General features: G+C 33.3%; 8 protein-coding genes and 1 long non-coding RNA gene across 10 annotated transcripts; 3 read left to right on the top strand and 6 right to left on the bottom strand.

Annotated features, from left to right (window-relative positions):
• Positions 1-691: 691 nt before the first annotated feature.
• LOC107371724 (long-chain fatty acid transport protein 4) lies at positions 692-5,293 on the top strand. 2 transcript variants are annotated; one of them, XM_015939875.3, is made up of 5 exons: positions 692-1,384; positions 1,451-1,648; positions 1,716-2,266; positions 3,549-4,013; positions 4,124-5,293. In XM_015939875.3, the coding sequence occupies exons 2-5, from the start codon at positions 1,488-1,490 to the stop codon at positions 4,888-4,890; spliced, it is 1,944 nt and encodes a 647-aa protein (XP_015795361.2). In that variant the 5' UTR covers positions 692-1,384; positions 1,451-1,487; the 3' UTR covers positions 4,891-5,293. The 2 variants fall into 2 exon arrangements, with proteins under 2 accessions (XP_015795361.2, XP_015795362.2); XM_015939876.3 differs by having other exon boundaries at positions 731-1,384; positions 1,470-1,648.
• A 697-nt stretch (positions 5,294-5,990) lies between these two features.
• LOC107370954 (uncharacterized) lies at positions 5,991-6,867 on the bottom strand. The gene is made up of 4 exons (XM_015938908.3): positions 6,734-6,867; positions 6,611-6,679; positions 6,409-6,524; positions 5,991-6,336 (listed from the first exon to the last, which is right to left on the bottom strand). The coding sequence occupies exons 1-4, from the start codon at positions 6,795-6,797 to the stop codon at positions 6,169-6,171; spliced, it is 417 nt and encodes a 138-aa protein (XP_015794394.1). The 5' UTR covers positions 6,798-6,867; the 3' UTR covers positions 5,991-6,168.
• A 252-nt stretch (positions 6,868-7,119) lies between these two features.
• LOC107371836 (N-acetylglucosamine-6-phosphate deacetylase) lies at positions 7,120-9,018 on the bottom strand. The gene is made up of 3 exons (XM_015939994.3): positions 8,594-9,018; positions 8,297-8,494; positions 7,120-8,233 (listed from the first exon to the last, which is right to left on the bottom strand). The coding sequence occupies exons 1-3, from the start codon at positions 8,814-8,816 to the stop codon at positions 7,398-7,400; spliced, it is 1,257 nt and encodes a 418-aa protein (XP_015795480.2). The 5' UTR covers positions 8,817-9,018; the 3' UTR covers positions 7,120-7,397.
• A 300-nt stretch (positions 9,019-9,318) lies between these two features.
• Positions 9,319-10,951, bottom strand: PIG-L (phosphatidylinositol glycan anchor biosynthesis class L). The gene is made up of 2 exons (XM_015938895.3): positions 9,931-10,951; positions 9,319-9,844 (listed from the first exon to the last, which is right to left on the bottom strand). The coding sequence occupies exon 1, from the start codon at positions 10,934-10,936 to the stop codon at positions 10,028-10,030; it is 909 nt and encodes a 302-aa protein (XP_015794381.2). The 5' UTR covers positions 10,937-10,951; the 3' UTR covers positions 9,319-9,844; positions 9,931-10,027.
• On the top strand, positions 10,914-13,318 carry LOC107371830 (nucleolar MIF4G domain-containing protein 1). The gene is made up of 2 exons (XM_015939989.3): positions 10,914-11,022; positions 11,237-13,318. The coding sequence occupies exon 2, from the start codon at positions 11,253-11,255 to the stop codon at positions 13,206-13,208; it is 1,956 nt and encodes a 651-aa protein (XP_015795475.2). The 5' UTR covers positions 10,914-11,022; positions 11,237-11,252; the 3' UTR covers positions 13,209-13,318.
• A 248-nt stretch (positions 13,319-13,566) lies between these two features.
• Positions 13,567-15,238, bottom strand: LOC107371843 (muscle-specific protein 20). Its single transcript, XM_015940001.3, has 4 exons — positions 15,083-15,238; positions 14,640-14,764; positions 14,133-14,337; positions 13,567-14,007 (listed from the first exon to the last, which is right to left on the bottom strand). The coding sequence occupies exons 1-4, from the start codon at positions 15,110-15,112 to the stop codon at positions 13,828-13,830; spliced, it is 540 nt and encodes a 179-aa protein (XP_015795487.1). The 5' UTR covers positions 15,113-15,238; the 3' UTR covers positions 13,567-13,827.
• A 1,075-nt stretch (positions 15,239-16,313) lies between these two features.
• On the bottom strand, positions 16,314-17,452 carry LOC107371548 (myophilin). Its single transcript, XM_015939670.3, has 4 exons — positions 17,329-17,452; positions 17,141-17,265; positions 16,848-17,052; positions 16,314-16,788 (listed from the first exon to the last, which is right to left on the bottom strand). Exons 1-4 carry the CDS (start codon positions 17,377-17,379, stop codon positions 16,609-16,611), a joined length of 561 nt encoding a protein of 186 aa, XP_015795156.1. The 5' UTR covers positions 17,380-17,452; the 3' UTR covers positions 16,314-16,608.
• Positions 17,453-18,182: 730 nt separating this feature from the next.
• Positions 18,183-25,443, bottom strand: LOC107371547 (uncharacterized). Its single transcript, XM_025162711.2, has 3 exons — positions 23,188-25,443; positions 18,799-21,615; positions 18,183-18,742 (listed from the first exon to the last, which is right to left on the bottom strand). The coding sequence occupies exons 1-3, from the start codon at positions 25,441-25,443 to the stop codon at positions 18,632-18,634; spliced, it is 5,184 nt and encodes a 1,727-aa protein (XP_025018479.2). The 3' UTR covers positions 18,183-18,631.
• LOC149093212 (uncharacterized) lies at positions 23,915-25,941 on the top strand. Its single transcript, XR_016199974.1, has 2 exons — positions 23,915-24,054; positions 24,136-25,941. It is a non-coding gene; the product is annotated as an uncharacterized LOC149093212 (long non-coding RNA).
• The last annotated feature ends 1,347 nt before the right edge of the window (positions 25,942-27,288 follow it).

The following is a 27,288-nucleotide window of genomic DNA, read 5'->3' as shown; positions in this document are numbered from 1 at the left end:
TTTATAAGATTATCCACCATCCAAATCCACCAAATTGTTGACCACTTTTACACCATCTAACTTATCAACTATTAATCTCCATCATATCCCAAAAAGTGGTCCCAAAGTTCACAGAGAGAAAAGTCTCTTTAAAAAGTGATGATTTGGTTTATTTGTTGGATGTGTTAGGTTGGGTGGTGGACAATATGATGGACAATACGGTGAAAAGACGGTAAAAAAGTGGTGGAAAAAAGTCGCTCTCAAAATAAGCCAAAATTACAATATTTAAGAGGTTGGTCAATGGCTAAATATTTGTAAATGTAAGATTTTATAGATTTATTATATCATGCAATGGTCTAAATTAAATCGGAAGCCATGTTTAAATATATAGCTTTAATTTTGATGATTAGTCGCAAATATTGGCGAGACAATCAAGTTATTGGTTTGTTATTGTTTCATTTTTGGTGAAATTTTTGATGGAAAAGTGTTTTGATTTGTTTTTACGTCACATTTACGTCATCACTTTCTTACTGGAACCAAAATGTTTAGTAATAAACCGTTATTAAGGTTAGGTCAACATGATTTGGGAACTGAAAACTGTTACTTTCAAGTCTCAAGAACCAGGAAGCAAGAAATCTTTAAGAAAAAAAATTCTTCAACTATAGATGGCGTTGTTTATTGAATAATGTTAACGCACTGTTAATGTCACTCAATTGTTATTAGTGAATAAAGGTAACCGGTTAGTTGAGTTAACCCAACTTTAAAAGTAACCAATTGTGGATTACTGTACTGTTCTGGTTTCATTGAATTAAAATCATCAAAATTATTGAAAACACTGACTTGTGAAATCTTAACGTTCACTAATTATTGCTAGTGTATTGAATTGAAAACTTCGGCCAATACCCATTACCAAGTGATTTACATTCGTCATCAACAAGTGCAATAAAGTGAAGATCTTCTGCATTCAAGGATTGTCCTTTCTCTTTCTTTGTTTGTGTTCCATGTTTTGTATTGAATCTTGTTCATCTGTTTACGTTCGCACGGATATTTTTTGATTTCATCATTGTCTCTTTTTGTAATCAACAAGTGCAAACTTAATGTGTCTCAATTAGCTCAAACCAAAGAGTGCAGAAGAAGCTCTCCATAGATTTCAATGGGAAGTGAGGTTGGCGGTCCTACACATCAGTCACTTTTTTCAATTTCTTTCGATTCAATTTCAATCTAATTTTTTAATCTAATCTAATAAAATAGCGCCCTCACCAGCGCCGCTTTGTAAGCTTCCCAAAATTGTATTGAGAGAAACCTCTTCTTCTCTATTCTTTGATTCAAACCATATTTTTGTCAATTACAATATTGTATAACAATCTCATTTTTTACCTTGATCAATATAAGTCTTCAAGTGGAGGTAAGTTCATTTTTTGTTTCCTTATTTGTGACTCTAAACTAAATGTTTTATTATGACATTTAATAGATAAATGTGCTTCAATTAGTTGAACAGCAAAACCAAAATGTTACTGTACGCTTTACAAGAACGTCTGGTGAAAACACTCAACAATTCACTGACCAGAGCTGTTTCAAATGTGACTTTTTCGATAATTGGCCTTTATGCAGCCTTTAAATTGGCAATGTGGCTTCGAGTCATTATATTGACTATTCATCGCGATTTAAGGTAATTTGTTCATCTTTTTAATTTTGCTATAATTTTTTCACTTATTTATGTTTACTTTCTTTTTCAGAGGTTTGTATTATTTAACCAAAACCAAGGTTACAATGGCACTTCATCGACGACGTAACATGACTGTCGCTAAACTGTTCAAGAAAACGGTTGCTGAACACGGAGATAAACCAATATTCTATCACCAAGATGAAGTTTGGAGTTTCAAGCAACTAGATGCCTTTTCTAATAAAGTGGCCAACATATTCACTGAATTAGGATTTAACCATGGTGATGAAGTTGTTCTCTTTATGGAATCAAAGTGTGAATACATTGGCCTTTGGCTTGGTCTAGCAAAAATGGGTGTCGTTACAGCTTTAATCAACACTAATCAACGAAAAGAATCTCTAATTCATTCAATTCTCACAATCAACTCAAAAGCTGTCATCTTTGGTACAGAATTGACTGATGCAATTCTCGAAGTGTATCCTACCCTCAAAAACCAACGAGATTTAAAATTTTTCTCTTATGGTAACCTAAGTCAACCAAATTTTCCTCATCATGATCTCAATGATCTGCTCAAGGATGCATCAACTGCAGATCCGATTAATATCAATTCGGGTAATTACGAAGGTAAGTCACATTGTTATGATGTCCATCACTATTAGCAGCTTATAAATTTTACCCCTTGCAGGGAATAACAAGTCAACATTAAGATTGATATAAATTTTCTCTTTTTCAAAACTAGTTTTCCTCTACTCATCAAAATGATAGACAAAAAAGACTCATTTTTCCTGATTAGGAAATAAGCGCCTATTGAATGGAAACAATACTGCAACAGCTTCAATCACTTTAAAATCAAATGTATTGATTCTTGAACATTCTGATTCTCATTGTTGTTTCTGTATTGTTCATTTGGCTCATAATGTTCTGTTATCATCCTTCGCACAGCATCGAGGTTCTCCTGCTATTTGCTTATTCTGAGTCGTTAATATTTGAGCAGTTCAACAGTTGAGTTTAAAAATGGTTAAAATTGACTAAAATCGCAAATTTTTACTCTCTTTTTTGTAGCATGAACAAAATTAGTAACTTTACACTCCAATAGTCACCAATTGTTAATTGTTATTTTAATTGTCTTCTTCTTTAATACTTTTTGCCTCACACTTCATCATCTTTTTTCTCAAAACTTGATCACAAATCTATTTTTTTACCTTCAATCCTTCAAATTTGCTTGCTTTGCGTGACAACTTCGTTTTGATTGTTACCGAAGATGCTTCCTACTTTATCTAATAACGTTTAGTTACAAAAGCTCAATTTATCGGAAAAGGTAAAATCAGAATCAAAAGAAGCGATGTTTCATTGTTTTACCAATAATGTTGAAATATTGAATCCATCAATAGGATCAACTAAATTGTTGCTCTTTGAATCAGCCTTCATGATGAAGCTATTAACAATTATCAATTATGTTATAATTGAACTTTCCAGCTAAACTCCTTGAAGCATTTTTGGTGCATTAATGTGATTTTTTAATGTCAACCGTAAATTCATCATTCTAATGAGTTGCTTGTGTAAACTTATTAAAAATTCAATATTATTTGATTTATTTGGCTAGAGCGTTCTGTTCAAAGTCAACCGTACTAAATGTCAAAATGTAAGGTTCATTGGTAAGCCTCTTGAATTCAATTAACGAGCCATTTTGCATTCATAACTTTTATTTACCTTGATTCAAACCTTCATTTACATTGATTGAGTAGAGGCTCTGAAGAGGCCGTAGTTATCCTAGCTCAGCATTTTCATCTCTGAAAGTGATCCAATTCATGGATTAAGGTCATTTCAATGAAAATCATCGACTCAAACGCTTCTTAATTCAGTGTCATTTTTCTGATTTATAATTAATTTTACTTTTCTTTTGCAGATAAAATTTTATACATTTACACTTCTGGTACAACTGGACTTCCCAAGGCTGCTGTTATTAAAAACTGTCGTTTTATTTTTGTTACAATTGGGATTGGCAATTCAATGGGTTTTGGCTCTAATGAGATTATTTATACCTGTATTCCGTTGTACCATTTATCTGGCGGCATTATTGGATCAGGCCAATGCCTGTTGAAGGGCAACTCTATGGCAATTAGGCATAAATTTTCGGCAAAAAACTTTTGGACCGATTGTATCAAATATCAATGTACTTCGGCTCAATATATTGGTGAAATTTGTCGTTACTTACTTTGCCAGCCAGAGTCACCTGCTGATAGAGCTCATAGCGTCAGATCAATGTTTGGTAATGGATTAAGGATAAACATTTGGAAAGATTTTGTTAAAAGATTCAATATTGAAAGAGTTCTCGAGTTTTATGGAGCAACAGAAGGAAATGCTCATGTTGGTGAGTTAATTTTCATTTAATTTTTTTCGGTTATAGTCGACTGATTCACTGATGAACATTTATCTCAATTGAAATATTTTATTGATTATACCTTTTTTTGCTTCTTACAGTTAATGTTGATCATAAAGTTGGTGCTTGTGGTTTTATATCACAAATATTACCCGGTGCATTGACTGATCTTTTTTATCCTGTTTCAATAATCAAAGTGGATGAAATTACAGGAGAACCAATTCGCTCTTCTAACGGATTGTGTATCAGATGTCGTGCTGGTGATTCTGGTGAATTTGTGGGTAAAATAGTAACCAATGACCCTTCTCGTGCCTTTGATGGATACGCAAACCAAGAAGCTTCCGATAAAAAAATCATTCGCAATGTATTTCGTCGTGGAGATGCTTATTTTGCTTCTGGTGATCTTGTAACACTAGACGAGTTAGGTTATGTTTTTTTCAAAGATCGAACCGGAGATACATTTCGTTGGAAGGGTGAAAATGTTTCCACCACAGAAGTGGAAGCTGTTATTGGTAATCACTTGGAACATGTTGATTGTGTGGTTTATGGAGTTGAAATACCTGGTTGTGAGGGTAGAGCTGGTATGGCTGCTATTTTGGATCCAGAGGATAAGGTTGATCTGAAAGATTTATTGGCCGAGATGAAAAAAGTGTTACCTAATTATTCGATACCAGTATTTGTTCGTAAATGCCAACGGTTTACTCAAACTGGAACTTTCAAGCTTCCTAAAGTTACTCTGAGAAATCAAGCTTACAATCCAGTTACCATTACTGATCCATTGTATTATTTTGATGTTAAAAGCTGTCAATATTTATCGCTGGATGAAAAAATTTACCAACAGATAATGTCAGGGTTGCTTCGATTTTGAGCTTAAAATTTATTTTTAATCCTAATTCATCGTCTTTCATTAATTAAATTTGTCTGTGATGTAAGACAAAAATCTATGCAAATTAGTGTCACTTTGTCACACATAAAAAACAATACAAAATCTTAAGCTAGATCATGTTATAGCTAAATTGGACAGAAATGTGATCAAAAATTTTATATTTTGGTATCAATTATGATAAATATCAATCAAGCTTGTTAATTTTTATAATATTGCGATTCCATGACTTAAAGTTTTTCATGTTTTTTTTTGTTTAAAAATTTATTCTTTTGAATTTTTAATTGTTATTTACTTGTAAGTTGGTTACAAATGTAATCATCGCCGTTGATTCAACTAGCTAATACAGTATTAATAATAGATGATTAAATATTTTTTTGCATGTTTATTATAAAGTCTCTTAATGATGTAAATTTTCTTTTAAATAATGTAGAGTATTTTTTCATTAATCCTCATGAAATTGTGAATATCTGAACAATCTTTTCTGTATTGATGCAGTTCATTATCATTCCACTCGCAAATTTAGTGTTCACTCATTCTAGATGTTCCGAGTTTTTAAACACAAGAATGGTTCTTATACCTTCATAAAAGCATAAGAAAGGTTCTAGGCTCACATTAAGCGCATCCTTATTGTTATCTAAACATCCAATATATTTGATGTTTTAATGTTTGCCATCCCAGAGTATTTGTCCAACAGTTGAAATCTGATTTAAAATCATATTCATTTTTCAAGCTATACTTCTCGTACTTCCATTAGGTAAATAAGAAATACTAATGTTGGTGTGTTGATATTCAAATCATTTTTTCGGTTCCTGACTCACTGATGAACATGTAATTCAATATCATTTTATTGATTATCCTATTTTACTTTTTGAAAGAGAACCAATTTGCCCTTCTAATTGATTAAGTATTAGATGTCTTGCCGGTGACTCTGGTGAATTTGTGGGTAAAACAGTAACCAATAGTCCTTCTCGTGCCTTTGATGGATACGCATATCAAGAAACCTTTGATTGTTTTGTATGTTTATTATGAAGTCTCTACTATGATCTCAATTTGGAAGTCAGCAAAGATTGAAATTATTATAATTTATAAATGTATTCGATAAAAGTTTACTGGATGAATGCATAAAAACGAGGCAATCAGGTGATATGACATGAAACTTATAATATATACATGTATATGTATGTAGCGTAATAAAATTAATGTAAATGAAGGTTAAAGTTTTCCATGAATTGATTTGAAATAATAATCAGCTGAATTCAATCAGAAGCCGTAAAAATATTCAGAGAAACCGCTAACAGCGAAGCCTTCCTTTGCTCTCTTCCGTGCAATAGCAATTTTGCCTAAATTCACATTTTCTGGTACTCCAGAGTCATATAATTGATCGATTGGTACTTCTTCAAATTCACAATGTCTCTCCTGTGAAGGCTCCTAAAGTAAGCACAAATATGGAAAATTTAAATCCTTAGTTCAATTAGTCGCTCAAATAATCAAAATCCTTACCACTAAACCACAAACGATCACATTTTCACCTCTCAAGATTATAGTTCCTATTTGGATGTCACTGTACTTATTTTCAACGTAAATCCTTTCCTTGGTTTGAGTTATGACTAGATTGACTGAAAAAGCAAAGATGAAATTAGTAAATTGATATGAATTCTTGGGTAAATATTGTATATTTAGTCTGTAATCAAATAAAGCTTACCGTAATTATCAATGGTCCGAAGGTGACCGAGTACAATTCGTCCATCTCGACATAAAATCGATATCGTTTCTATCAATAGAAATAAATAAATAAGATGCTTTCAAAGAATCAATTAAGACTTACTGCCAATAAAATCTCTTAAATGAACTACCCAGTTAGTACTATTTTCCCTGGGTCTTATTTCCATTGTACACTTTTCAGATTTGACACAAATTCACCGTTGTACTGATCTAAAACACAACACCTTATGACCTTTTGAATGAAATGATTCATCAAACTATTTATTGTTTGAATTAAAAAATCAAATTTACTTTTTAACACATGATGGCAGAGTGAGCGTTTTTATTCAAAGCGAGTTGTGATTGGTTTGATGATAAATTGTGAAAATTGAAGGTAAATATTCAATTGTCGTTGAAATTAATGTTTATCTATTCTGTATACTCTGTATACATAATTCATGATCAATTTTTCGAGTCTTTGAAATAATAATTTTCAGCCTTTAACTCTAGTTGTGAGGTAATTAGATTTTAAAATTTATTTCATTCCAGTTTTGACAAATTAAAGCAAAAATTCGATACGAAATCTTTCCATTTACATTTTGATGTAATTAAAATATTGTTTAAAAATGTAGGAAAATCGTCTTCGACGAGGATCAAAATGGCTTTTCAAATTGCTTCTAGTTTATATAATGAGTAGAAATCTAGATTATTTTAAGTTATAGCCGTAAAAAATTCATAAGTAAATACTCTATGTAAGAGACTCTCTAGAGAAGCGTTGAAAACGCTCATTAGCTTAATTGCGCAGCTTTGAGAGGGAAATGATCAGCAATCCAAACTTTTTGTCCACCGATAAAAGTAGCCAAAACATTTAATTGATTGTCTAGGATAATAAAGTCAGCATCTGATCCGAAATTGAGAGTGCCTTTCAATTCAGTGATGCCTAATACTTGAGCTGGATGTAGAGATGCACACTCGACAGCCTTTACTATCCCGCAGTTTGTTACAGCATTCAAATTACGAACACATTGAGACATGGTTGCAATTGATCCACAAAGTGTCTCAGTTCCGGCAATAAAAGCTTTTGAATCGCAAATTTCGATAAATTGTTCCCCTAATTTGTGCTTCTTTCCTGGCTCCAATCCAAGAGCAGATATAGCATCGGTTACACAAACAAGGCCATCTGGATTGGTTTGATATGCAATTCGCAAAGCAGCATCATGTGTATGAATTCCATCAGCAATTATTCCATAATAAACAGGGACTTTAGATGAATTTGGATAAGAATGGGCGAGTAATCCAACTAAGCCAGGATCACGGTGGTGAAACGGTAACATTGCATTGAATAGATGAGTGATGAAATTGGCTCCGTTTGAAATAGCCACATAACCCTGATTCAAAGTTGCCACTGAATGTCCCATGGAAACGATTATATTGCGAGAAACTATTTCTTTTATTATTGATCCTCCATCCAATTCTGGAGCGAGAGTAATTATTGCCACATCTTCCAAGGTACCATAAACATCAACTAGTTCGTTGAAAGATTTCATGATATTATCACGAACCAAATGCTCTGGATGAGCTCCTCGTTTCTTGCGGTTGATGAAAGGCCCTTCAAGGTGTAAACCTGATAACATAAATTGAAAAAATGAATTTCAAATTGTAATAAAAGGAGAGATATGTAAATTACCAAGAATAGAGGCTCCATTTTCAAGGCTTCCTGGTCGTCGATGGATGAATGGAATGATCTTTTTATAAGATTCAGGCGATTGAGTGATTAAAGTTGGACAAAATGAAGTCACGCCTGATTCAACTATACCTCGAGCAACACTGTCAATAGCTTTTTTGATATCAACATTGTCGTTGGAAAAATCGAATCCATATCCACCTGAATAATGAAAAGATCCAGAGTTTAGATTTTAAACTATTTTATTCAAATCACCTGATAACGAATTATTCTAAGAAATATCAGATTAAAAGAAATTACCATTTATTTGGAGATCAATGTATCCTGGAGCGATTATATTGTGTTTACAATCTATCACAACATCAGGTTTTGATTTTTCATCATAGAAGATTGGCTCTGGGTTTATAATTTTACCACTTTTAATCCAGAAATCCTCTTTTACTAGTTGACCATCACGAATAATGAAACAGTTATAAAATTTGATTAATTGGTCACAATGATGAAATTTTGGTGAAGATGTCATCTAAATAAACTATAAACGAGCTCATTTGATTGAGCTCCAATAACTAGAAATATTTAATTCCTTTGGAGTAATCACATGTAGCAATGTAGCAATAAATATTCCGTAAAGCACGTTAGAGACAAAGATGAATGACATAAATAGATAAAATTAGATAATTTAAGTGATACTTGTAAAAAAAAGGTAACAATCAAAGTTGAAATCAAAATAATCTATACAGCTGTTTTTACCAACATTCAGCCATCTATATGATAACCTCCATAGCCTTCCAAGATGTGAACAAGGAACATATTTGAATAGTTATCAAAGCATTATAATCAATATTTTGCTAATTCATATGCATGGATTAACATATAGATAAAAAAATAACCCCACCAATTTTGACTGAATGATGGGCATCAACCAGCTGATTTACAACAATCAACATGAAAGTGCCCTTTTATTGTTTGATAGCAAACTTCCTAAAAGCTCAATACTTGTTTCTATTTTTTATGAGAGATTATGAAAATAATAAGATAAAGTTTATTTTATGCACAAGTTGGCGATGAAAATTTTGTAAAAGTATCACAATTGAAGGCTAAATTCGTATGGATAATTTCGTAAACTCTATCTGATCTTAACCACGAGTTTTTCGCCCATCAGGAAGCGTAATCCATTCTTAAGAGTTTACCAGCTAATTTCTCGATAATTGAATGATCGCAGCTGTTGGGGAAAATTATCGACTCCAAGTTCCGCTTTTTTTAAATTTTCAATGGTTTCAAGTCAGGTTGCGTAGGTAGTAGTCGCTATTAGAGCTAGACATGTTTTAATACTGAGTTTCTCTTTCAAAGCTCTATACAGTTGAAGATAGCCCAATGTCCTTCTTGATCACAGATGTAACATGTAATGGATTTACCCTTACATTTTGTTTCCAGGCTTTCTTCTTGAACTGCCTCACATTGGTTTTATTAAATCCTCTGGAACAAAAACCTTTTTCCTTCAAACAAATCTTTTAAAAGTTTTCGAAACCAGCCTTTCCATGACTTGAAAAACTAATTTAAATTATAAAATATAAATTTGAAAACAAACAGAGAGTTAAAAGAAGAATCAACAATTTACAAAAAAGGTTTTGACTAACCAATACTTCCCGCCAGACTACCATTACATTGCATTCGACGTGAATATTAGTGAAACCGGTATATAAAGTCTCTACCAAAGCACGGACAGTAGAAGAGTTAACATTCGATAAGAGTGTTTATGAACATATATCTTGAAAACAATGAATAAAGCCTTCTGAACCAAACCATTTGACTTTGATGACGATATAATGAATCGAGCAACTTAAGATACTTTGAAGGTTCTATGCCAATAAACACTTTCTTTTGGCACTTTCCGTTGGATTGATCACAAGTTTCTGTTAGAAATTTTCTTAAAGTCCAATCGATTAACGAAATAGGAGCTTCTAGAAAAGATAAATACTTTCTGAAAATATTCACACTTTCCAAAGTCATGAATTTGACTGATGGGTTCATATTAGATAGAAATATCTTAATAAATCCATTCGTGTCCTTATGATTGGGATGCCCACTAATTCCATATTCATCAAATGTGATCACTTCACTTACGTTGTTCTCAGTAACTTTCTCACTAACAACCATTGCAATCATAGTCAGGTTCCAATGTTGATTCATTCCATCAATGAAATGATCAGTAATGAAAACATTTTTGACAGGAAGGCCAATTTCTTTCATAGCTTCAATCAATTCTAACCTACGAATGGTTCCTAATCCATCATAGTCCCCTGATGTTAGACACAAAACAAAAGTTTTACTAGATTTTACTGTAGCCAAGTTAATCAAAGCTGGACCAAAAAACATAGTCTCATCATCTGGATGTGCAATAACCAGTAAAGTTGAAGCGTCCTTTTCCATAAACGTTTCCTTATCTAAAGTGGTCTCCCAATGAGTTACTAATAAAACACAAAGAATGATATAAATAATGCAAGCCGTAAATAAATTCATCAAATCAAACAAACAAGAAACATAAATGTCCTTAAACCAGGGAAGCTCTTTTACAAAACAAGGATTCGGATCATCTGTTTGGGACGTTTTGGCTTGAAACAGTTGCTTAGCAACACTTCTCATGCCACATGTTTGGAAACCTTATTTTTGTCAATTACAATAAAACAATCTCATTTTTTACCTTGATCAATATAAGTCTTCAAGAGGAGGTAAGTTCATTTTGTGTTTCCTCATTATTGACTCTAAATTAAATGTTTTATTATGACATTTAATAGATAAATGTGCTTCAATTAGTTGAACAGCAAAACCAAAATGTTACTGTACGCTTTACAAGAACGTCTGTTGAAGACTCTCAACAATTCACTGACCAGATTTGTTTCAAATGTGACTCTATACTAAATATTTTATTATGACTTTTAATAGGTAAAATAAATTAACAATGAATAGATCACCTGGTGCTTCACTTTCTGCCCCTTCAAATTCAAGACTGTCATCACTCAGGGATGGTATTGAAACAGATAATGAGATAATCAGAAGACTGGAAAACAAATTAGGATTCAAAAAACGAAAAAATGCTTCTGCTCGATGTTTTGAGGATTTTGGACTTGGTGATGTATGGTCTATCATAGAAAAAGTTGAACCTAAACCTGAAGTAAAACGGAAAAAAGCTGAACCCAAAACTGAGGTAAAACGTAAAAAAGAATGGATCTCCGAAGACGATTCAGATAATCAAATGTCAGATGATGATGGATTAGATTCCGCAGACGAAATCGCTGATTCAAATAATAGTGATGGTGATGATGATATCTCTGATGAGGAACAATCCACAGAATTAAAAGAAGACATTTATGGGAGATTGAGAGATAGAGAGGGAAATATTATCAAAGCCGAATCAAAGGAGAAAAATGACCAAGAATCTGAACCATCAGTCGAAGATGAAATTGATGAAAAAGCAATGAAAAGGATACGAGGTCTTCTCAACCGTTTATCTGCAAGCAATCTCCAGACAATTTCTTCAAGCGTTGAAGATGTCCTAAAGGACTATAGTTTATTCCAAGTGACTCAGTGTTTGTGTAAATGTATTAATGATCAATTGCTTCAAGATTCCTTTTTATCACCTCAACGATTGATTGGAGAATATGCTATGCTGATCTCCGTTCTAAATACAAATATTGGTGATGAAATCGGTGGCCATGTTGTGCATCAATTCGTGAAGAAATTTGACTCTGTAATGACAAAACTTACAGATAGCAAAGAAGATGAAGAATCCAAGCTAATGGACAATTTGGTATCTTTCATTTCATATTTACATGCATGTGGAATGATTGACTCAAATCTTATATTCGACATCATCGATAAATTAGTCAATCGTTTCAACAGAAAGTGCATTCAAGTGATTTTGCTGCAGCTCAGAATGATTGGATTCGTCTTGAGGAGAAGTGATCCAAGCAGACTGAAAAAGATGATTGAAAATATTCAATCTCAAGCAGTTAAATACGAGACAACAGATAAAAGAATTAGCTTTATGCTAGAAGCTTTATCTGCTATAAAAAACAACAACATAATCAAATTAAACAGTCTAAATGAGGATAGTCCCATATGTTCAGTGGATATAAATTCACTTCGAGCAACAATAAAAAATGGATTAAGAACAAAAACAAAGGTTTCTTATATACCCGGTAAATTTGAAGAAGTGATTCAAAATAATCGTTGGTGGATTAATGGTGGACTAACTCTAAAAGAATCAAAGACTGAGACTAAAGAACCATCATCAGAGGAGATTACAATTTCCGAGCCAAAAACTATCGAGTCGGATATTGGTGAAAAATTATGTGCTAAATTACGTCTAGTGACACCTCTTCGTAAAGCAATTTTGAAGTCTTTAATCACATGCGAAGATTATATTGAATGTACCCAAAGATTAATCAAAGTTGGTGGTAAAAACTTCATAGAAGTCATGAATGTTTGTCTTCTAGTTGCTCTTAAGGAGAAAAAATTTAATCCATTCTATATTTACTTGTTCAAGCAATTGTCCTCTGGAGATCGAAAATACAAAATGGCATTAATTTACTCCCTGAAAGATCGATTGAACGAACCAGAACGACTTTCTAAAATTGAAAAGTCAAACATGTGCAAATATATTGTAGAGCTATTGAAACTTGACGTGATTCCAATCACAGTTCTCAAAAACTTCCAATTCAACGATCTCAGCGAGGAATCAGTTGACTTACTCAAATCTATTTTAATACCTGTCTTCACTTCGGATGAACCAATTATAACCAAAATCCTATCAAAGTTAAAACCCAAGGATCCGTTTACAGTTGCTTTGAAACTGTTCATTTCTTGTTTCATGGATCCACAGTATAAAGAGAAAATGCTATTTTTGAAAAAATAGTTTCACCTTAACTTACCAATCAATTAAAATTCAATTCTTTTATCTGTATAAATGCTTGTTAAGTAAAATTTCAAATAAAACTTGGTCTATCTCCAAACTATTCATGAGTATCACCAAAACTTGGCGACATTTTATTTCTCTAACTACCAAGTCTATGTATTCAAATGATTTCACATTTTTTTCAATCGACAAGCCTTGCTTGCCAAATTATTACCCTTGAATTTGAAAAGAGTAAGATTGATTGCCTTTGATTTATTCATTATAAGGTTAGTGTCAAGTTTAAAAATCAATCTTCAATCAATCAATCTTCAGAATTATCTGGCAAGATCAATATCCAACCAAAATATTTCGACGTTAGTTTAATTATTATTGATTGATCCGAGGTCTTTTAATTTTATTTTATTCAATCAGAATGAACAAAAAGAGCAATCAACAACATTGCCAGTAAAATCATTTTTGTGAACAATTATATTGAAATTATTCACTGAACATTTATCCAATTGCGAGAAAAGATGCTCCAAATTAACAAGGATTAGCAAGCTTCAATCCAATTTAAATAATAGGATAGGTTGGTTTTAATTTGCTTTTTTTCTTGAGTCAATTTGCGATTATAAATGATCTACATGTGTCTTGAGTTTCCGAAGTTTTGTCCACTTTGGCTAGCTCCTTTATTTGAACCATATTGCAAGTTGATGATTCCATCACTGGCTCGAAGTTGTTCCTCGGTAAATTCCCGTTTGCATTCCTCAGCGGGCTTTGGTCCGAGGAAGGGTCCTTTGAAGTCAGAGTGAAGATAACACTGAGAAACACACAGAAATAAAATAAACGTCAAATACAGTTAATAAAACATATTCAGGCTTACAGCGATTCAGATCAATTAAGAGACAAAGATATTAGTAAAGTTTTAAACACAAGAATACTCACAGTTCTTCCTAATGCTAAAAGACATTGGGTGACTTGAGGGATGTTTCGCTTTTCGAATAAATCGACAGTTTGGAAAACATCAATTTCAGGAACACCGTAAGCTCGAGCTGCTGTTTGGAAAGAGTTAATATTTTCCATTAATTTAAAGCTTGGGCCAGAAGTAGCAATCTTTTTGCATGATCCTGGAGCGAGTTTGTTCATCAATCTATGGTAATGATGAAAAAAGTACGTTCATATTAAAGCCATGTTACCATTTAACTGATTGGACTAATTTTGATACATCAGATTGAGAGCTGAAAATCAAGATACTAACAGCTGCAATTGTTTTCAACTTATGGATTGGACTCAACTTTTTACATCAACTTATCAAATTGTAAAACAGTTTATTCAAGAATAAAGCTATTAAAATGTTAACGTCTTTTTTGCTTTGCCCTACCTTAGTAACTTAATAATTGTTACGTTTGATTGTTATAATAAACCTTAAATTTACTAGAAATCTAGACTTACTTGCAAAGTATAACTCCATCTTTCAGGACTTCTTCAAAAGATCCATTTGGAAGTGGCTCACCAACAATGGCTGCAATCCATTGAAGAATCTCGGACTCCAATTGAGCATCCCGTTTACCAGCAAGCTTCAAATCAATAAACAAATGGATGTTGATAACAACATAATCAAATATTAAATCCAAATGGATCCAAGATGGTTAAGGTAAATCAATTGTGAAGCGATGTAAACAAACAATAACAATAAATTATTAGATTAGTAGGAAATAAAATGAAATGAAGAGGAATGAAGATGATAATGAATGTTGGGATAAGATGAAGAATGAAAAATAATGTAGGTTGTAACTAATATTATGATGACAATTAGTTTCGTGTGCATGAAACTAACCCTGAATAGAAAGCAATGAAAAAAAATAAAGGTTAACATTGAAACAAGTGTTACTTACCTTAGCAGTTACTTGAGCAGCAAGAGACATTTTGATCAAATAATAATAAAGGTAATCAGAGGGAAATTAAAAGGTTTTTAGGTTTTTTTTTATTTAAGCTGAAAAGACGATTGAAATGATTTTACCCAAGAAACTCAAACTTCAAACTGAAACTTAAAGTTAATATGAACAGTTTTTACTCAACTTTTCCAGAATCACTGCCGATATACACTTTCGTCCCTCCTACTCCATGGTGTTGGAGGCGATAGCGATATTTTTGGCTATAATATCATTTACATGTTCCTTGCTTCCTTTCCTACTTATATTTCAAATATAACTAGCAATTAGGTTACAAGCCAATATCCTAACAAGTGACATGATTCACTTCCAAAACTGAATTAACCCAACCTTAAATGTCTATACAAATGGCTTGAGTAAAAGGTGTGGAAATTAAATTCAATTAAACCTCTGATAACCAATGAACATTTATCAACAATTCACCTTTTCAATGCCTAAACTAAAGCGATTCAATCTGAATTTTGCTTTTTTTGGGTAAAATGACAAACCAGATTTTAAATAATACAGCTTAAAGACTCTCGATATTAATCACTATTTTTCTCGGCCTTTGATTGTTTCACTGATTTTTCTGGTCTTTACTGATATTCAGCTTGAACAATTTGAAATCTAATTGTTTCTTCTCTTAATTTCTTGATTTGTAAATAATATTGGATAATAAGATTTGAAGATTTGGCTTAAAAGTAAAAGCTAACGACTGAAATGTTCCCAATCTTTCATCGCATCAAACATATTTTTTGATGATAATTTTCATTGAATTAACTGGCAGATTAGCATGAAAATTATGATGAAAAGTGGGTCAGAAATTTGAGAATCCAACTAAGCAGAAAAATAGTTTAGGAAAAGGAAAATATTTCCACATTTTCTTGGGTTCCTCATTGGCTAAATATAAAAATCAATTCTATGGTTGTTATTAATTTTACTATTTTTTAAATGCGTACTCAAAAATATATTATAATTGTAACGATGTTTGTGCAAGTATTAATATCACTGTAACTCGTTTGCAAGCTAAGGATAAAATAATTTGAAAAAAGGAGAAGATTTGAGGTTCCAAGTGAATATTGACTGAAACATGAATTGGCAGATTGCCATGAAACATAACATAAGCAACAATCTGTTGACTACTTGTTGAAAGATATTGCTCATTGGTATACAATAATGTTTATAAAGTGTATAATAATAGTTGAAAAGCAAAATGCCAGTTTATTGATAACCAGACTTTAAAGATACAATTATATTCACAATTCAAATTACACTTGAAAACATTTATTGGTATTAAATGTCAGCATTTTATGTAGAGAATACAATTTATTATTTTTACCCTTTCTTTGGTAACATTGTAAACATGCCTTTGAAAAGGCTTGAGAGTTTGACTTAACCAGACAATATTTACATAAAGTGAAGTAAATTTAGATGATTGAAATCAACACAATTAAAGATGTCTTGTCATTAAGATTGTAAACCCTTAACCATTACATGTGTCTAAAGTTACCAAAATTGAGGCCTTGTTGGTTGGCTCCTTTGTTGGTTCCATATTGTAGGTTAATCACTGTTTTACCTTTAATCAACGTTTCTTCACTAAAATCTCTTTTTGACTCTTCAGCAGGTTTAGGTCCAAGGTAAGGTCCACGGAACTCGGGATGAAGATAACCCTGAATGAGAAACAAAAATGGTTGAAATGACTAAAGGAAACATTGAATGATGGACTTACACATCGACCAATTGCCATAAGACACTGAACTACACCAGGAATATTACGTTTCTCAACTAAATCAACCGATTGGAAAAGGTCAATCTCAGAAACTCCATATTTACGAGCAGCTCTGAGAAAATGGTCAATATTTTCCATTATTTTGAATGGAGCATTGGTGTTGTTGATTTTTGTACATGTGCTTGGGTCCAAGCGGTTCATTAGTCTGAAATTTACCATCAAAAAACACATTGACAGTTAGATTATTATCAATACTGTTTAGGTAAATTGGGTTAATAATTGGGTTTACTTACTTGCAAAGGTAAACTCCATTACGAAGTACATCACCGAGTTCACCTCTTGGCAATGGTTCACCGATTATTTCAGACATCCAAAGCAGAATCTCATTTTCCAATTCAATGTCTCGTTTATTTGTTAACTATGGTCAATGATAATTTTGATTATTAATAATTTATCAATCTATCAACTTAAATTTACTTACTTTACATTGGACTTGAGCAGCAATCCCATAAGCAGCACCACGATTAGCCATATTAAAGATGTTGATGTCTAAGCAACACACAAATAAAGAGTTAAAAATGTAAACAAAACTGAAACTGTGCTTTGGACAAGAGTGAATCTCAATCTTATTCAATTTATATTTAAGAGTCTCTCACCCTTAAGCTCACTTTGTAAGCAATCTATTTGGATGATTAAATTGTTCACCTCAAGTCAACTCAATAGCTGCTAAATTAGTCGAGATTTGACACTATTTACCAGCATCTTCATTGTTATTATTATTATTGGGCCAAACACTCCAAGTTTCACTCCGCCTTCATCTTCCCCCTCAAAGCATCTTTCAACCGATTTAAATGAATAATCACCGAGAATAAAGATTTAGCCATGGATGAATAATATATATTTTTAGGTTATTTTTTACTATCAACATTCATTTCATCTTTCATCTACCTCGTATTATTCATTATTCAACCCTGACTTCAATTTTGCCTGGAATTCAAAGCAAAAATTCCAAGGTCTGTGAGGTTCATTTTCGTTTTTTTACTTTCATTTGTTTATTTTTAATCCACTATTACCACAATTTGATAACATAATTTCACTCCTAAGATGTAAATAAACAATCGGATTTAGATGAACGTTCATTACTTTAAGCTTTTGGCAACACTTGAGTTTAGCCAGAGATTGTAAAAATTGTTACATGTAAATGAAATCAAGTCAAATGAACTCAAATAGGCTTTTGTTAAAAGATTCCTGAGATTATTCATTCTTTCGTCTTCACAGAAACTCCACAAATAATTCTTAACATTAGTTGGGATGAAATCAAGAGAAAGGTTCAAATTTTTATTATAAATCAATCCGCACAAAATGCAGTTTATTATGATCAATGCATTTCTAATAACAATCATTACTAACAAACATAAAATATCTGTGAAAAAAGGTTTACTACATTAAATGATTTGAAAATTAGTGTTTTTGGTTTGCCTTTTGATGGAAAAGTAAACTTTGCAAATTATTATCAATAGAAAGCTTCGGAAACAAGAGAGAAGCAAAAATATGAAAACCTCAATTGAAAGGTAAATGTCATTTTGAGCATGAATTTCATCGTGAAAACTTGAAGACGAAACTGATATGCTTAAGCTTAGGTGAAGATATTTTACATGTAATAATGAAAAAAGTACATGATGATGACAATGAGTTAAAATGGACGTCAAATTGTTGAGCTTAGCTTTTTCAATCCAAATAAAAGTGTAGCCAAACAATAAAAAAAAAGATGATCACCTCCAATATTATACTCGGGTACTTCGTGATAGTGAGTTTACACTTCGGAGGCTTGATCGAATGTTGTTCAGTTCGCTTGGATTCTCACGTCGAGCTAATCCACGGCTTGTCGAGGAAACCTGAAAGTTGGAAAAATATGATTAGAGCTCTGACTTAAACTGAAGATTAAACTTACATCATGAGCCAAAGGTGGCTTGACTGAGGGACCGAGTGTACTGCTATTGGCTCTTCGGTAAGGTAGTGCTGTTGCTCCATCTGTTCTTGATGTTAATGATCTTAAACCAGAAACTGGTTCATTATCATGAACATTGTCTTTTGATTCCTTGGTTAAACTTGAACTACTCCTACTCAGCGTCTTTTTCAGCGTTTTAGATATTTTGGACCTTAAACTAGACTCTTTCTTGTCTCGATTTTCTCGACCCGTTTCATTTGTTGGTGGACTTTCAATTGAATGGGTTTTCTTGAGCAAACCAAATATTGATTTCTTGGGTCGACTTGTATTGGAAGATATTACAGCCGGTGCGGAAACATCTGATCCATAACTTCGTTCTCGCGTCCATCGAGCTGAGTCTGGACCATAAGACGACTCTGATTCATAGCCTGATATTGAGCTACAGCCTCCTCTGTGTAAATAAATGGCTGCACTTGGATATCGAAGGTTAGTCATGCTAGAACCAGGAGTACTATTAAGACTTTCATCTCCCGAATCCCAGATACGTTCTTGTGATCCATTTGCACCCATTGTTTGATCCAAAGATAAACTCTTCTTAGCTAACGCTTTAGGCCTAGGAGGAGCTCGGACAACCGATGCAGAAGGTAAACCTCTAACAGAATAAGGATTTAAATCTGGATTCATATCAGACGAAGACATGGCACGGCGGAAAGAGATGGTTCTATGGAAAGAATCTCCTTCACGGAAAACTGTTATTTTACTCAGTTCACTTATTTTGACTTTAAAATCTTCCAACGCTTTCCTAAGCTCTTCCATGTTCACTTCAGTAGGACGTTTCCTAGATCTACGTCTCTGTAATCCAGTAGCTACAGGTGTCGGTGTTTCAGGTTGATTGGAACCAGAATCAGTGGTTGACTTTTCTTCAATGTCGTTTGATGATTCGGGAGCTGGTAACATTTTCATAATCGAGTCAAACGAACGGCACAAATCTGAGACTTTATTTTCAATTGAAATTGCTGTAAACATTCTCAATTTGTATTCTTCTCGTTCCTTTTCCAATGCTAACCGTTCACGTTTCAACCGATCATTTTGAGATCTCATCCTTGCATGAGAATCTCTCAGATCAATCAAATCCAACTGAAGTTCGCCAATTCTTTTCTGAGTATCCTCTTGCTCTTTGTCCATAATTACTTTCATTTCCTTCAATTGTTCTCTTGCTTCAGTTCTCTCCTTTTCTCGAGCAATTTCCAACGATATAACTCGCTTCTTCATATCTTCAACCAACCTCTGTGTATCTGTGAGGAGCTTTTGATTTTCTTGCCTCTCCTTTTCCCATGCCAATTCCAAGCGTGTTTTGGCATAGTTTCTGGCGGATCCACGGCTCATTTCCATGAGACTTTGCTCATCTGCTTGGTTGAGACGTGTTTTCAATTCAGCTAGTTGTATCTGCCAAGATGACTTTTCAGCTGCATGTTCAATTTTAAGATTACGATTCTCCAATAGAGCTTGCTCCAAGTGAGATCTCAAAGTTTCCATGGAAGCTCTCATGTCTTCCATCTCATCCTTGTGAGCTGATGATTCGCCCAAATAAACTCGAGCCCTCAGTTGATCCCTTTCACTGAGCAACATTGTTATTTCATCTCTCATCAGTTTCATTCGAGATTCATATTCCGCTCTTAGAGCAGCAATTTCACCACGATGTGAGGTCTCTGCATGGTCCATTTTGTTTTTCATATCTTGAACCTCTTTGGAAATTTTTGGTCGATTACTTAGACTGGTTGAACCTCGCTTTGCATCTTGTCCCGACTCGGCTAGTTGATCTTTTAAGCGTTGATTCTCTTTGGTCCATTCCTTTTCCTTTTTAACAAATTCGTCCAACTGTTTCTCTTTATCATTGAGAGAAATCCTCAACTTCGATCTCTCAGAATCGCTATCTGAGCCTTTTCTCATTCGTGCTTCTAATTCAGACAGCTTTTCTTGGTAATCGAGTTTCTCTTTTATCCAATCTTCTTGCTTTGAATTCATAGAATCTCTGAAAGCTTTCAATTCAGCACATTTCTCTTCATAGGAACGTTTGATGCTGTTCAAAGTTTCCATTAAATTATCCTTTTCGTTGAGCAATTTAGATTTCATGGAAACAAACTCTTGCTCCAACACTTCGTATCGAGAAGTAAGATCATCATACTCTTGCTTTGCTTTAACCACTTCCCGATTCAGATTGGAAAGTTTAATTTCATTGTCTCGTCTTTCTTGTTCACTCAGAATTTCCATTCGTTTAATTTCTCGTTCTAAACGATAGATTCTTTCACGAGCTTGTAAAAGATTTTCTTCTTTATTTTTAAGGGCCAAATCATTTTCCTTTTCAATTTTCTCTCTTCTCCTTTGTTCCATTCTTAATTGGGATTCTTGATCAGATAGTTTCGATAGTAAATCGTCCTTTTCCTTTTTACTGGAAACCAACAGTTTACGATGTTTATCTGCACTTTCCTTTGTCTCGGTGGTTAACTTTTCTATTTGTTGATTAAGTTGATTAACTTTCGTTTTTAGGTTAGTATTTTCACTTCGAATGGAAGTCAACTCTTCCTTAGCTTGTTTGCATTCTTCCTGAAGAGAATCGAGTTGCTTTTCCAATTCTTTTCTGACCGTTAGTTCCTTGTTGCGTGTATCTCGAGTTATCCTTTCCAGTTCTCTTTCCAAGTTATTATTTTTGGATTCCAATTCAGCAATCTTTTTGATCAAACCTTCCGATTCACTAGTTTCTTTGGTTGTTTTTGGCTTAAGTGATACTGTGAAACTTGTACTTCGTCTCTCCTCATCCAGCTGTGATAAAAATAAAGATTGGTGAATATATTCATGAGATCAGACTTCGATATTTCATCATTCGAACATAAGCATATATTAAACAAATAATGAAATATCGGTTGTCACTAAAAAGACACAATTAACACAGTTATCACATTTATGCACAAATTGACACAAATGGGTAAAAACGGATAAAATCAATTGCTTTCAAATTGAGACTCTGTTTGGTTTGTAGGGACATGAAAATCGAGTCCATTGGTGTGATTTTAAGATATCTGTGAGGAAAAGTTTTCGAGAAAATCGGGTTCGAAGTCGAAACTTGCAAGGCTTTTTGTACGATTATGTAAGCATATTTAGTCATGAAACTCATTTTACTTATGTCACTTTTGATAGTCAACCAGAAAAGACAATTATTGCGAGGAATAAGATTTTCTGTTTCCTTCAAAACAGATCAGTTCGATTTTCAGTCAAAACGACCAAATTCTATGACCGAAAGAGTTAGCGAGCTGAAACTTATAATTAGCACTTATAAATTGTTGATACATATCATGGATTGGATAATTGTAACAATTTAACAACAGTTCTCTTGATTTCGGCCATTTACCTAAAAACTTTTAGCCTCAATTTTTCGAGAATGATATCACCTACAATCATCATTCTTTCACCAATTTGATTCTTAACTGAGTACTAATTCAATTCAATTTAATAACTCTTCATTAGCGCATTTCGGTCATGATTTTTGGGCTTTAAATGTACGAGTAACAACTTATTCAACAAAGTTAACTCATCTCAACCCATATCTTGGTAAATAAACCAATTTTCTGGTTTAACTTGCAAATGAAATGTAAAAACTAATGCCAAATGCTCGAGCATTTGAGTGCAGAGTTGAGACTCGGTGGGTTTGTAGGGACATTGAAACCGAGTTCATTGGTACTATCAACTGGTTCACTCGATGGAAAGTTTTCTGTAAAATCGAGGTCAAAGTTGGAACTTTGAAAACCTACTTCCATAATTGCACAAAAAGCGATCCAAGTTTAAACTTTGAACGCGATTTTCTTGAAAACTATTGACCAGAGAAATCTTCTAATTGCACAAATGGCCTCAGTGCATAAGCCCTACAATCCAAAAAGTCTAAATTTGAAAGAAATACCCGTTTTTGTCCATTTGTGTCAATTTGTGCACAAATCTTACAATTGTGTTTGTTGTGTCTATTTAGTAACAACCGTGATAGTTGACTCTTTCAACTCTTCTGAAGTGTTTTACTCTGAATGAATGGAATGAAATTTCTTCATATAAAATCTGCTTCCACAATTGTACACAAAGCTTTGCAAATTTAAGCTTTAAACCCGATTTTCTCGAGAATTATCGATCAGAGAAATCTTTTGATTGCACGAATGGGTTCATTTTTATGTTCCTACAAACTAACAGAGTCTCAATTTGAAGGAAATTAATTTTTACCCGTTTTTGCCGATTCGTGCATAGATTGACGATTGTTTTGATTGTGTTTTACAGTAAAAACCTGAAATATTTAAGACTATGTTGTATCTGAATTGGTTTAATGTGAAAATCGAAAAGCAAAAAGTAGCTTACCTGTTCTTTTAGCTGATCAACTACCTCTTGCGACCTAGCAATTTGATCTTGTTTAGCTTCTAATTGTCTACTCAAGCCAGTCAATTCCTTTTGTACCTGGTTTAATTTACTTCGAGTATCAACCAATTCCTTTTCAAGTCGTTTCTTTTCTTCTTCCAGCCTTTTCCAGTTATCAACAGCTTCTTTCTTTTCCTTTTGAATGCTGGTTAATTTGTCCTTTGATTCATTGGCTTTACTTTTCTCTTTCAACAATTCTGACTCAATGTTGCAAATGTTTTTGAGTAACTGCTTCTTTTCGGCTTCCAGTGACTGTACCTTATTTACAAATGTAACATCAGATTTATTTTTGCTCAACAATTGCAGTTTTTCGTTCAAATTTTTAACTGTTTCACGTTCTTTTTCCAGTTCATCTTTAAGCTGTGCTGATGATTCTTCCGACTGTGATAAAGTAGAGGACAGTCGATTGTCTTTGGATCTTATGTCAACTTGAGCCATCTCTAAGCTTTTCTTGGTTTCTGCCAGTTCATCTTCAAGATTTTCATTCATTTTTTCTTTTGCATTCAAAGAAACTTGAAGTTTGCTTATTTCATCCTCCATTTGGCGACATATTTCTTTCAATTCAAGTCTAGTTGCTGATTCTTTGATTACCCTCATTGGCGTCTTCTTATAATTGAGCAGCTCTTTTATCTTTCGATTGTCCATCGTTAATTTGCTAACCTCCGTTTCAAGCGTTGCTATCTTTCTCTTCAACTGTACCTCTTCGTCCTCTTTTATGGAAATTTGTTTTCTCAACCCATTGATGACATCTTTTTCCGCCGATGCAATGTCTTTCAATGGTTTCTTAAAATCTTGGATGATTGTAGCCAGGTTTGTTGATGATTTGGATGCTACCAATTCGCCTTTGAAAGAATCACAACGTTTTTCTAATTCGGATATTTTGGTCTTTAGTTCAATATTTTCAATCTGCAGTTGATCCACCGGACCTGGAGGAGGCCTTCTCGACACTCGTAACTGTAACCTTTTGTTTTCACCGTTCAACTTTTCATTTTCACCCTCCAAAGTGATAATCTTTTGTCTTAAAATGGATGCTTCTTGTTCAACTAGTTGCAGTTGTCGTTTTAAATCAACAGCAGCTTCTGATTCAAGTGATCGACTTCTCACCATTACTTTGGACGCTTTTCTCCGATGAACCTCCAACTCTGTTCTCAAGTTATCAACCTCTTTTTCCCGGTCAACCAATTTCTTCCTCAATTCACGAGCTTCTGTTTCAAGTATCCGAATTTTGTGTTCATAGATTACATTGGGAGGAGAACCAGGAGGAATTTCGGGTATCTCTACTTTGGTCAATGGCTGTGATACCAGTTTTTCTTGCAAGTATTTAACTTCTTGGGTTAGATTATCATTTTCTTGGACAATTTCATCGCTCTTTTTCCTAAGTATAGCAATCTCCTGTTCATACAATTCCAGTTGTAATTTCATCTCATCAACATTCAATTCATCACTGTCATCATCACCTGAGCCTCCTCGTCCTCCAATACCTTTGTCTTTACAGCTGCCACCAGACCTTTGTTTGTTTGCCATTCTTTTAATTTGAGCCATTAATATATCATTTTCTTGTTCTAAATTTGTCAACTTTTTCCTAATCGTTCGATTTTCTTCTTCAGCAAATTTCAACTGTTCCTGTAAATCCTTTTCTCTTTCCATTGTATCACAAAGGCTGCGGACAACCTCTTCGTAATCCTTATTTGGTGTTGGTGTCGATGGCAATGATGGTGGAACAGGCGAACCAGTGTGAGCTTCCATCAATGCATTTTCCAGTCTACATTTCTCATTCTTGATGTCATTTATCTCACTGTGTAGCTTTAGTGAAACCTCTTTGGCTATATAAAGTTCATTTTCCATGTCTCTCATCTTCTGTTTATCAAAGGATACTTTGGACGTCTCCAAAAGATCATTGATCCTTTTTTCCAACGCAGTCTTGTCCGCAACCAGTTGCTCATTTAAACGTTCCGATTTTTTAAGCTTAAATTGAAGAACACGACAATTTTTGGTTGTTGCCTCTAATTCACGTTTTATATCTCTAAACTCAGAGACCTGGTCTTCTCGAAAGGTATCATGGAGCTCTTCCAATTCTTGAGCTAACAACTTAACTTCCCTCTTGATCTCCTGGTTTTCCTGAGTTAACTCTGCAACCAATTTCTCAGATGCTTTCAATTTGGCTTTAAGAGACAAAGTTGTTCCTTCACCTCGATCCATGATTCTTTATGTTCTTTTTGTTGAACCAAAAAAGATAGACAGAGGAAAGGAGAATAAAAAAAAGTGTCACCAAGAAACAAAAATTGGAAAAGGAGAGGAAAAAAGGAGGACACTTAAGATGATGAATACGAACACACAGAAATGGCGAGATCAACTGAAGATAGGAAGACTAGGAAAATAAAGAGGAAAACTGGAAACTTGTTGATGTCTTTCTTGAAGAAAACAATTAAATTAGATGATTTATCGTGACGAGCATGGGACGAAGAATTGGAAAATGATCGTTAAGCTCATGTGAGCATCGATTGGTTAAAGTTTTGTGAACTGGGTTCATATCGTTTGATTGGTTTCGAAGTATTGGTTAAGATGAATTATAGCTTTAAATCTTCAAGTAACTTGATTGTTATCAGGTTATTTGGTAAATGATTCACAATAGTTTTCATCTGGGTTTCACTTTTTAGGTAAAAAAACACTTTGATGTGAGCAACAATTGATCGCAAATATTTTGTCAGGAAACAATCAAGTAAAACTATTAATCCAGTTGATTGGAAACATCCGTTCCAGGTGAAAATGATTGAAACTGCTAATGAAAACAGATTTAACAAGAATTAAATTGTTATTCCCATGTGTGGATGAGTATTATTGTTGGTTAACTTAAACAATAACTTACATGATTTGGATGAGGAGAAACAATCATTTGTTTTAGGAGCCTTTTATTATTGAAAGGTAAAAGGCAAACTTTTTCGTTCATCGATGTTCAAGATCGTTTTTTTTTCATTGATAATACGGAATTATCATTAAAAGACTATTTTCTAGATGAAACCATGGTGTGGCGAATGGAAGAAAAGAGAAAGAAAGAAAAGAAAGATAAAGCAAACGTCATCATCTTCATAACTTTGCCTCTTTGTTGATCATCTCATTCACTGAGCTTCAAATTCGCAGTCGCATGATTCTAAATTCTTGAGTTAAAATTTACTCCATTACTATGTTATTTTATTAATAGATTTTGCTAATCAAATAAGTTTAAGCCATACTTACATCGCTGTAGTAAGAGTTAGATTTCTCTCTATTTATATCTGATCTCTATTTCAACAAAAACAGATTAACTGTAAATCTAATCAAGCAGCATTTAAACAAAAAAAGTTAACACTTTTTTATAACCAGAAAACGAGCGATCATTTCGCCTTAAAATCAAGTTTATTCAAAAACCTTTAGCTGAGGCAAAATTTCACTTCCACTTGTGATAAATAATTTTTTAACTTGGTGTAAAATTCAGAAAATGATTGATTTGAATAAATACATGGGTTCATTCATCAATCTATGGTTATGATGAAAAAATAAGTTACATTGAAAACAAGGAAAAATTATAACTTAATGGAATCGATGATAGAATGATTGAGGAATCGAGAATCAGGTCACAATATATCTGAAATCGTTTCCAGTTAAGTATTAATATTAATAACTAATTTATCACATTGAAAAATAACATAACCAGTTGATTTGAAACGACTACCATGAAAGTTTCCTTTTGTTTCACAGCAAACATCCTCAGAAGCTCAATACTTGTAAGAGATTGTTTTTAATATTGATAATAAGATGAATTCATTAGATTTAAACTTACTCGTTAATTCAACTTTTATAATATCTCCGGAAACTCCATTCGGAATTGGTTCCAATAATAATCCATTGAAGGATGTTGACTTCCAATTGAGAATCCAGCAAGATTTAAATTTTTATAAACAAGGAGTGATGAAACAAAATTTAATTACATTGATAACCACTGATTTAAATATGAAATTATGTTAATCCAAATGGATCCAAGGTTTAAAAATTGTAAGGTCATCAGTA

The sequence above is a fragment of the Tetranychus urticae genome, chromosome 3, assembly GCF_039701765.1.
Source record: "Tetranychus urticae isolate SD_2017Ah chromosome 3, NJAU_TeUrti_SD_1.0, whole genome shotgun sequence".
Classification (NCBI taxonomy): Eukaryota; Metazoa; Arthropoda; class Arachnida; order Trombidiformes; family Tetranychidae; genus Tetranychus; species Tetranychus urticae.
This window is presented reverse-complemented; position numbering and strand designations above follow the sequence as displayed.